Raw genomic sequence first — 11,247 nt, 5'->3', positions numbered from 1 at the left:
TTACTTCCTAAAAAAGTCTCATACTGCGTTAAAATACATCAGACGAGAGTTTTTGCACTCTGCTCTACTACGCCAGAGATTTCCAGAGAGCAGCACGCCTCCCTCTTGCTTGTAGGAATTGAATCAAATGAGCAATTTGGAACATCAGGACTGATGAGGGCATTCCAAGTGAGATTGTGAATGTGTCTACTATTGAATAATGAAAACAACAAATACACTGGATTACAGGGTAAAATTCCGCTTTAAAACGGTTATGGAATTAAAAAAAGTAAACATTGTTTCACTGTTCCACCCCTCATTTCATGGTTACATTTGATATCATAAGCATTATACCCTTTTTCATTTACAGGGCCCCTTTTTGAACATGCTGAAATGCTTATTTGTGTGTTTGTGTTGCAAAAGTATTTATTTTAATGATACCCTTTTGCTCAGCATGCACGGGTGTGTGTGTGTGTGTGTGTGTGTGTGTGTGTGTGTGTGTGTGTGTGTGTTAGACGTGGTGTGGTCCAAGGCGAAGTACAGAGAATGCTCTGCGGTGCTTGCGCAGGAGCAGTCGAATCTTCTCGTCGTCTGAGTCGGGGTCCAGAGGCTTGTTATACTCCTCGTCCTCCACCTCATTCTCTGAGGCCTCTCCTCCCTGTTCCCCTCTCATGGCCTGAGTAGAGCTGGGCTCTGAAGCACTCTTCTTCCTCCACTTAGTGCGTCGGTTCTGGAACCACACCTGATGAAATCATTTATTTGATTAGTGGGGTTTCTTATCTAAATTATGTATATTTATACAACTTAGTCATTACAACATCAATTCATAGTGCCTTGTCTGTCTTGAATATAGACCTACATGTATGTTGGCTAAAGTTTTACCTTGACTTGTGACTCTGTCATCCCCAGGGAATAAGCCAGTCTAGCTCTCTCTGGCCCGGCCAAGTACTTAGTCTGCTCAAAGGTTTTCTCCAGGGCAAATATCTGATGTCCACTGAACGTAGGTCTGGTGTGCTTCTTTCTGCCTGACATCTCCTCTAGATGCCCATTGTCTGGAAATAAGAAAACAACAAAATGCTGCTTTTACATGAAATTAGAGCGTCCCTGTCTTCAGTTTACATAGAGCTTAGAGAAGAAATTTACTATACAAATGTTTTACCTTTTTTTTTTTACAATGATCCTTTTCTCTAGTTGTATAATGTTAATGGTATTTAGTAAAATATTTCTTCCTCTATGATGGGGGACCAGTATAAATCTAAATGCACAAATGTTTTAAATCATCACATGTGAAACCGTCATGAAATACACATAACAAATTTGTCAGGTATTTTTGAGAGAGTATATTCTAGTAGGGTGTTAATATGTGTGACTGCTTTGTATTTAAATGTTCTTATTGAACATAAATCTATGAAATTAGACTGAACATTATTTTTTGTGCACAATAAATTGTTGTCCTATAGGATATCAATGAACAGAATAAAACAATGTTTGAAACTGATGTTAAAATTAGACATGATAACATGAAAGTAATGACCTTCGAAACAGAAATGCATTGTCTAGACAATACATTTCTGTTTCGAAGGTCATCACTTTCATTACTTTAATTCTGTGTTCAATTTTATACAATGATTTGTATATAATCTAAAACAATTTTGTGTGCAACATTATTCTTGCTTTATAGGAAAAAATAATTCAACACAGATGTGCCAAGTGTGCTGGATGTGCTAAAAGATTGATCAATTTTCCGTATTCCTCTGAAATGGATGGTGATTACCTTGATTAAATGGGATTATCTTGAATTATGAAAAAATTATAAAATAATAGTGTTCATGTTTCTGGCTTCTTCTTTTTTTTTCTTATCCTTTTTGAGTAATCATTTAATACCTAATTATTGAGTAATATACTCGATTACACTCAACAAATATGTTTGAAAAGAGAAAATGTCAGAAAAGAGAAAATGATTATGCTTAATATAAGGTATTCTCAATATCATAGATTGTGAATAATAGCCAATGTCATGGCTCAATCAACCAGTGAGTGAGTGGTGTGCTGATCAGCTGGATGCAGTGCTGAGTTCAGGCTGGGATAGATAAACTCACTGTTAGAGCACTGCTGCCTCCCTCCTCTCCACTCGTACCCGCTCTCCCCCCAGCAGCTGCCACTGCGACCCTTCATGGGGCACTCAGCACCAGGCTTGGAGAAGCCGCCCAGAGATGGGTTGTAGTCACGGTTGTAGTAGACCCCTGGAGAGGCGACCGTGGGGCCAAAGCCCCCCATAGTGGAGTATCCAGAGAGCAGGGTGGTGGTACCGGCGGCAGTCAACATGGAGCGACTGAGGATGTCACTGATTCCGTGAGGTGTGCCCGGCAGCTGGCTGTTCAGGCCCGGGTTGAGCTTGTAGAAGGAGTTGGGCACTGAGTACTGACACACGGGTGCCTTTAAGTCCGAGGGGAACTGGTTCAGGCTGTTGTTGAACAGGAAAGACCCCGGTATATTGGGATCCATGGGAAGTGCCTCCGCCTCTAGATTTCACAAACTCACCTAATAAGGTCCAGTCATGAAAAGACCCTGTGTGGCCCACAAGAGTTCACCTTCACCTCTCTCACAAAGACTGGTGGAATATTGGATTGTTGATTTCCTTCCTATTTCTTAATCCACCGTCTTTTGGATATTGAAATAATTGCCAATGTTCCCTACCTTTAGAACAATGTACTCCAGGTCACTGACAAGTGTGGCCCTCAAGCTGGCTATTACAACAGAAGGCAGGTGCCAGCTTCAAACCTTTCTTCAGTCTCCTCCTTCACCTGCTTTGCGCCATTGTACTGAACATGTTTTTTCCAAAGTTAACATCAGGTGTTGTGCCACCTAAGAAACGATTACAGTTACCCCTCAAGACAAATACCTCCTCTCTGCTCTCTCTTCGGGGGTCATAAATAAGCAGTATCTTGAAGTGGAGTGGCACCTTGATAAAGATAGGCCACATTAGAATGCTGGCTGGGATTGGTCAGGGTCTCACAGCTCCCATGTATTTCTATTGGCTCCCTGGTCAAAGCCAAGCCTTCTATTGGAAGGCAGCAGATTAATAGTGTTTTGAACAGGTGGAGTGGGAACAAGTTACTTTTTGATGACCTGCCATGGCTGGCCCTCTGTGGTGAGGCAGAGGCAGAGGCAGCTTAGAGACGAACATAACAGAAAACCTAACATAGACTCAGGGATTCAGAGAGATACTGATATTGTGGTGGATTAGTAGCCATGTCTGGTTTCATTACCTTACATCTCTGTGCCAGGATTATCATGTAAGATATTGTGAATTTTGTACACACACAAAAAAAATTCTACTGGAATATTTGGATTCCCCTGTTGATGTAAGTTTGATTATGATTCTGCATTATCTGGATTTGTCCTCTGTAATTTCTATAATGTTGTGATTTCTCTACATCAATTTATACTCTTACTGTCAAAGAACAAACAATTTGTCCATATTAAAATGTATTTAATGATCTACAATAAATACATGATTAATTGATATAAAATATACAATGATTTGAATCGTTATTTAGAGGGTATATCTAAATCTGAATATGCATCCAATTCCAAATTATAGCTACATGTATGTACAATTAAGAACACAAATTATCTGAATTAAATCACTGCATTATCATTTGTGTACTTAACTGTAATTACTCTACTTACAGGATATACTTTTTACCAGCTACCAGCTTTACTAGTACAAGGAAAAAGGGGGAGTGTACATTAAATTGTGTTGTTGAATAGGGATTGCCTTTCACTGATTGAAAATGAAATTATGGCATGTACTGAACAGTTCTGGGCTGACGGATAGACAAGGCCTACAGACTTGTGCGGGACTCTGTTTACATAAAGAATAATGCAATAAAAGGAAGTTAATTTAGTGGACGTTGGGGATAGTGAAATATTGTTTGGGAAGGGAAAATTATAAAACTGCTGTAAATGTATGGGCTATTATTGATGAAGAAAGATCATTCATTCTTTCTAATCCATGTGGGGATGACTGTGTGGCTGACACAGTGCAGGTGTCTATTGGAGTATTTGTTGTTGCAAGTCTAGAAAGCATGCTACCAAAAACTACTAAAAACAACTAAAAAAGCACAATCTATATTGTAAACATTTTAGTGGTTTGAATGAGATCATTTTACTGAATAATATGCCATGCCATTAATTTCAGTGCTATTATACCCATCTATTTAGCAAAGGTCGCACATGAGGTTGCTCTTCTACCTGTGAAGTATGCTTTAAATACTAATACTGTAATACTGCGACAACATTGTATGTAACAATGTTTGATACATACACATTTAGGAATTGCCTCTGAATTGCTTTGTAATTTTTTTTGTTATATGGCAATTATTATTATCTATTATTGTCTATCTGTACACAAACCCGATTATTCTCAGAACAAGCAGGTGACAACTTCTTCAAACTTCGAAGACAACCGATGTGAACAAAGTAAATCGTGATCTACAAGAACTGGAATGCTTAAGGAGGGGGGGTGCACCCTTCATCTTGTAAGAAAATGTAGGAGGGGAGGATCTCATGTGACTTCATTTTCGTTTCTCTCATTAGTTTTCAATGTAACGTTAGGATACAATGTAATGTCAGAGTGAGGAAATTCAGATATGTCCACGCAAGCCCTTGTCAAAAGTAGGTCAATTCCACGTGAGAAGACAGGTCACACGAGAACATAAGACATTATCGAACATAAGACATTATCGATTAAAATCTTAGGACATTTCTCTGTCTGATATCAATGTTAATTTTATCACTGTTGGCCACATTGCTCATCCTTCCAGTAACTTTCCAACAGCAAGTAGAGTGACGTGATTTTGGAATTTAAATGGTCTTTCCTGTCACATGGTGCATGACCACTGGACTATGCCTGAATCTCCATTAGGGGGCATCGAAAATCCATGTCTTTCTAAAACATGTTTTACCAATTTACTGTTTTAACATTACGTATAGAATGTTTTAGATCACAGTTTTTTGATGTGTCAATATGATTTTGTGTAGGCTGATTAAAATATTTCGTGTGGGAACCTTTCCATATTTTTCTAAATATAATATCTTTTTGGAAACACTTGTTTAAAAACTTTAAAACAGACTGGATCAACTTTCCTTGTTTTGCTTTTTCCTGAAATCAGGAAAAATGGAATTGGATTTTTGAGTAAGAATTGAATATACATAGTTTAGGAGATCATGTGAACATATTATGCGTACTGGACTGACCCAATAAAGAATACCTTATCAGATGACCTCAGCACTGAATCAATACCTTATGTTTGAGCTGCTGCAAAGGGGTTTTTCAGCCATAATGTTTGAAATGAAAAGAAAACTAAATTATTACTCAGGCACATTGGAGGCAGTTAAGATAACCTTTTCTTTTCAAGTATGCTACTTCTGTTGTTATTTTTTACAATGATGAGTTACTGTTGCAATTTATAATGTTGTTATAATGTTGTTAGAGCATAATGTTTTCCCCTTATAGAATCAGCATGCATAGCAGTGGATGGGGGCCTACAATTCTATTAAAGATTGAAAAAAAATACATCAGGTTTGCCATCAGTGGAGTAATCATTCGGAACGCGGAACAGTGTTACACCAGATTCTCTTTCCTGTCAAGATTGAGGCTGATGCTAATCCATTCATGCTATTGAAATGATAAAGGTCAACTATGTTTCATTGAGTTGTAGCCTATATATTAGGTTTCTAAAACCTACTGCATGCAAATGCTGAGTCCATAAGCTCGAAGGGCACATACTGTAAGATTGGTACTTTGATGAAAAAAATAGGATTTTGTCACCGGTCGTAGTTGTGATAACCTCCACACACATAAAAAACATACAAGCGTCAGCCTATCACTGATGTAGACAGTGATTTCAATGGAAATTCCCACCTCCTGACACAGATGCAGATGGTAAACAGGATCATAGCACCAGATCAGATCTATGGCCTCCTTTCTGGGGGATTTCCTTTTGGGTATTTAAAGTATTAGGAGGACTGCTTATTTAATTGCTTATTTTAAAACTCCTTTTATGCCACCTTTTAGAATTACATCAATATCAATATCAATCCCTGTTTGCAATAGACTGTACATTTCCTATAGTAAGACTGTACCTTACTATAGGAATTATGTAAATGACCTTGTATCAGTCAATTGAGCATCGGAAATGTGTGCTGTAAGGTTGGGTTAGGGGTAGGGTTGGGGCTAGGGTTGTGAAAACAGGATGCAGTAACAAAACAAAAAAAGTGTTCTGTGGCAATTCAAATACATGAGTTGGCCCCAGGTTAAAAGAAGGCAGGACCTTTTCCTAATCTTTGAGTTTAGGTATTTTTCCAGAGTACAGTCCCTCCCCTTAGCCCTCCCCTTTCGTTTTTTTCTTCTGGTGATGAGTAGTGGTTTGTGTATAAACTAGGCACATGTCTAGAGGGGTATAAAGCCAGCTGACACTCCCACCTCCACAGAACAACACAAACTAGCCCTGACACAGGACACATGCAGTTATTCACAGGAGGTACAATACTAAGGTCAACTTTTCAAGATGGTGAACAAGATGATCCGCAAAAATTCAGGTAAGAATGGTTTATTTTTGATATGTACAAACAAAAATCTGACACTGTTGTAATAGTCTTATTCACATTTAGATCTACAATCATTTCAGCAATACAATATTGATATTTGGACATCTCTGTGGTTACGTGCTCTGTTGTGCCACTTGACAGTGGCTTAATGAGTTATAATATAATTTTGTATTATTACAGTTGCATTGTCTATATAAGCAATTAAATGACTGTATTGTATCAAACAAAGGATGTAGTAGCAAATGGAAGAAAGAAATGGGGAAGGACCTGAAACCCTTTTACATGTATTCATGCAGCAAGAAGGTAATGCATGGTAATGCAGCCTGATTCTCAGCAACAGTTTACAGTAAAGTACATGGCCAATTACCCATAATGCTAATCCTTAGATAAAGTATCCTACCAGAGGAAGGCCAGTGAGTGGTTTACCGCTGAATGTGAGGTGTGGCTGTTTTATGGGAAACAAATGAAAGAGATTACTTTTTGGCAATCATCCATATTTTGTGGCTTGACTAGCAAGTTAGTCACTGACTGTAAATTTGCTCTCCAGGGGCTTCAAATTCAAATAGGATGTATTTGTCGTGAAAAGGAACATTTTTAGACACTAGTTGAAGACACAAGATTTAATAAGGAGAAAGCATGGAGATAGATAGAATGGAATGCTTTCACAGGCACTGTGAATGGGCATGTTTTGTAAACAAGGACATTGCTTAGGCTAGCTAGCTCACCCTCATGTATTTATCCATCAACACAACTCTCTTTCTGTTGGTAGTGACAAAGGCAAAGCCATAGCTGAAAATGAAACTAACCTACCTAAATCTGATTTACTCTATTACAACATTCCTTAAAGAGATGCTACAGGATATTTTGTGTATTTTCAGCCACTAGTCCTAAAAACGGTCACCGTTTTAGTGATAGGGGACAGAGAGCGGCACACCTCTCCACTCCCATGAGCAAAAGCTTATAAAAGCCTTAAACTGAGGACTGTGTGGTCTAATGAGATAAGAAATTGATTAACATTACATCAACCATACAGTCAACACTTAAGCCAAAATTGTATGTTAAGAATTTGTGACACAAATCCTATAGCAACTCTTTAATGTCTTTTTAAATGTCTGCAGTACAGAATTGCATATGATAGAATTTACGAGAAAGTTAATGACTGTAACAGCTACATTAATGGGAGAACCAAAGCAAATACCTTCTTGATGGTTTGTTGTCATTCTGATGCTCTGATAAGAGATAGCTCTGTACTGATGCAATCATTGTTGTCACAAAAGAAACTATGTTCTCTGTCACCATCTGTCTGTCACTTTCTATTTTGTTTCATCATACCAAGATCTTTAATACCAAGGGCTGTCTTTCTTTTTCATCTCTGGGAAAGATTCCAATGATTAACTCAAGTTCATCTTTTTCTCTCCTGCAGAGTCCGAGCTGCCACACATCTGTGGAGCCCGCTGCCTGGGGCCCTTGACCTTCCACAGGGAGGCGATGGGGGCCTTGGTGAGTTTGAGTCAAGGGGCCAGACGGGCAGAGAGGACTGGGAGGTCATTCAGGCATGGCCTGGTGTTCAGCAGCAGGCCGGTGCGGGTGAGGGAGCGGGTACGTCTGAGAGTGGAGCGCTGTGTGTTGGGCTGGCACGGAGGCCTGCGTGTGGGCTTCACCACTGTGCCTCCCATGGCTGGAGCTGTGCCCTCGCTGGCCATCCCTGACCTCACCGAGACCCCTGGGCACTGGGCTGCCCCTGTACCTGAGACACACTGCCTTGCAGGCTCAGAGCTGGAGTTCTGGGTCTCCTGTGGTGGTAACGTGTATTTCAAGAGGGCCGATGGGCGACAACATCAACTGCTGCAGGGCGTAGATCTCAGCCAGCCTCTGTGGGCCATGATTGACATATATGGGCAGACCTGTTCTGTGCTCCTACTGGGTAAGCTCAGAAATGAATGGAATGCATCCAGTCTTCATTTCAAATTTGACCTCTTTCCAAATTATATGCCAATGTCTTATGAATGATATGCCTCTTAGACCTTACTGTAGGTTTTCTAGAAAACATAGATATGACCAGGGGCACACATGCAAATGCAATTTCTTAAGTTATTATACAGTAGCAACAGATAAAAACGCTGGGGAAATATCCAACTGTCATTGACTAACCACACATCTGGTTCATTGTTGTAGGGTCAGAGAAGAAAGAGGTTCTAGGCAGTCGAAAGTCCTGTCCTGTTCCTCAACGGAATCCGTGTACTAATGCTGACAACTGCTTCAATCTGAACCAGATCTCTGATGTGTGCCATCATGACAGACACTGCGACAGTCTTCATGACAGCTCTGGTCCCTGTCATGTCACTGAGAAGACAACAGGTGAGCACATTTCTGCTTTACCTGTACTGTATTTATGTGTACATACAGTAGCAGTTGTAGGAATACATATGCTTGATTAATTGTTTTAATTTTGTAAGATTGAAAACATTGTTAAATGGGTCTCTTGAGATATTCTTAGAAGCTTAGCACCTTACCCTGACCTGCAGACTGCATTTTGCTGAGCAGAGGCAAAACAATATTCATTGCTAACATTCTACACATACAGTATGTACACTTGTTCAGCTAAACATTTACAGAAACATCTAAGCTGTTTGCTCAAGGACATAGCTGAAGTACATGTGTTCCTCACGAATGCTTTGAGTGAGCAATCCCATGAACGCCACACCATTACCCTATCTTCAAAGCCATGCCGACTGGGCATCACAGGTCATCTAACATCTAACATGAGCATATATGTTCTGATTGCAGACTCTGAGTCTGTGGAGGACTGTGCTGTTTGCCTGACCCAGAAAGCCTGCATCACTCTGCTGTGTGGACACCAGTGCCTGTGCTTCCAGTGTTCTGCCAGAGTCATCCAGGAGTTTGGCATCTGCCCTCTGTGTCGCCAGGACATCTGAGAACATCTTCCAAGTGAAACACCCCAGACAAAACCAGACACACTGCTGAGTGACTCTACAGAACTCCCCTATGAAGATGAGGAGAAGAAGAAATGGACATGCATCTTCTCATAAGAAATGCGTTTGTTTATAATGTGAACTGTAAAATGTCTCTCTTTAGAAGTTTTTCGAATTACACAAAAGACATTGAATGTATAATATTATTGTAGATATTAAATATGTTTACATGTTTTGACCTTTGTATTGAAGCACTAAATGATGCTTTATTCTTGCACATGCACTTTACCTTACTGTCTAATTCATATAAGATATCAGAAACTGGTATTACCTTTACCTTTACAAAGAAGTATTTATGTGGTGATGATTATGTTTGATATAAACTGTCTCAGGACCAAATATCAATTGCTGTCTTAAACTGGAAGTCACTCTTCAGATCTTTTAGAACTTTTGTACCTATGTATACTTATTTGAGCCAAATGTTGTGTACAGTGTACAGTGATATTTAAGTCTTTCTACATGTGTAATAAAATCCATGAATGTAATCTCTGTTGTTCCTAGTGTATTCTGCTCATTATCATGTAAAGTTTGTGTATACTATTGCAGTTTATCATACTCAGCTCATAATACAGTTACGCCTCCTTTTGATCTCATTGCAATATGTAGTGAAATAAAATGAAAGATTTAGATATGTGTGTGACCACAAGAAGGCAGTGTTGTATCGTAAATAAAGATCCATTGTCAAGCGCTTCAGGCATCATCCACCAGCGCGCTCTCACACAAGTTGCTTTCTCTTTTTTTCTCTTCACTGCCAATAACCTCACGGGAGGAGAGCCATATAAGTAGGTGAGTCATATTAGCCATGAAGGTTTAAGGAAGTTTTATAACATAACTTTTCAAGCCATAAGCTATGTACTGTATCAGACATGTCTACCATCCAGAACTGCAATGCAATCGTTCGTATAAAACCCGACCGACAGTGAGCTATATGCATGTGTGCTTACTGTATTGTGAAAATTCGCATAGTTCAACATTCAACTAGCTACATGTGGACGGTGGTATGTGTATGACATGAGCCACAATGAAGCCAATGTCATACTGTATCTTATTATGGAATCCATAGATATCTCAGTAATATGTCATACTGTCTCTTACTATGGAGCCTATAGGTATCTCAGTAATATTCAGTCTGACCCAGGTGAATCTCCTTGGCTTGGTCCAGGTGTCATAAAGGTGCCATCCTGCAGCTGAAACAGTGGGTTTTCTCCTTAGGCTAATGAGGAGGCAGAATGGAGGGAGGGGAAGAGAGAGAGAGAGAGACTTGACCTTTGGTTGTTGATCTCACAGGCAAGCTGTTAAATATTTATCTTGGATGGCAGAGCTGGGTGCAGTTTCAGAACAGAGAGCAGAGGAATTCACCAGGGCTCTGTAGGGCCAGGGAATATCAGAGGACAGACGCTGAGAAAAAGTACAGACGAACCAGTCACTACCCTCTTGGTTGTTAGGAAGAACAACAGAGAAACACAGAGACACGACAGCCCTAGGAGGAAGGATACACACACACCTGCACTGTAAGTATAGGCTACACTCTGGACTAGAACTACTCAACCTCTGCACTTATTTATATTGGTGATCAACAGTCATGTCGGCTGAATCTATGTTTTGGTCCCATTTAAGTTCTCTAACCTATACACAGTACCATTCATATGTCTTCATCCTC

General features: G+C 39.7%; 2 protein-coding genes across 2 annotated transcripts; one reads left to right on the top strand and one right to left on the bottom strand.

Annotated features, from left to right (window-relative positions):
• Positions 1-490: 490 nt before the first annotated feature.
• On the bottom strand, positions 491-2,484 carry nkx6.3 (NK6 homeobox 3; the record flags this gene model as incomplete). Its single annotated transcript, XM_083674283.1, has 3 exons — positions 491-721; positions 862-1,031; positions 2,079-2,484. The coding sequence occupies 3 exons, from the start codon at positions 2,482-2,484 to the stop codon at positions 491-493; spliced, it is 807 nt and encodes a 268-aa protein (XP_083530409.1).
• Positions 2,485-6,450: 3,966 nt separating this feature from the next.
• LOC310806736 (E3 ubiquitin-protein ligase NEURL3) lies at positions 6,451-9,563 on the top strand. The gene is made up of 4 exons (XM_083672939.1): positions 6,451-6,585; positions 8,018-8,518; positions 8,770-8,952; positions 9,382-9,563. The coding sequence occupies exons 1-4, from the start codon at positions 6,555-6,557 to the stop codon at positions 9,528-9,530; spliced, it is 864 nt and encodes a 287-aa protein (XP_083529065.1). The 5' UTR covers positions 6,451-6,554; the 3' UTR covers positions 9,531-9,563.
• Positions 9,564-11,247: the final 1,684 nt, after the last annotated feature.

Source organism: Argentina silus (assembly GCF_951799395.1).
Source record: "Argentina silus genome assembly, chromosome: 7".
NCBI classification, from domain to species: Eukaryota; Metazoa; Chordata; class Actinopteri; order Argentiniformes; family Argentinidae; genus Argentina; species Argentina silus.
The sequence above is the reverse complement of the archived record's forward strand: the minus strand, read 5'-3'. Positions and strand labels throughout refer to the sequence as shown.

What these genes read in the sequence shown, in the direction of transcription:
- LOC310806736 (XM_083672939.1), top strand. Translation starts at nt 6,555, where the DNA reads ATGGTGAACAAGATGATCCGCAAAAATTCAG. An exon ending in GATGATCCGCAAAAATTCAG is followed by an intron (nt 6,586 to 8,017) that starts GTAAGAATGGTT and finishes TCTCTCCTGCAG; the next exon opens with AGTCCGAGCTGCCACACATC. An exon ending in CTGTTCTGTGCTCCTACTGG is followed by an intron (nt 8,519 to 8,769) that starts GTAAGCTCAGAA and finishes TCATTGTTGTAG; the next exon opens with GGTCAGAGAAGAAAGAGGTT.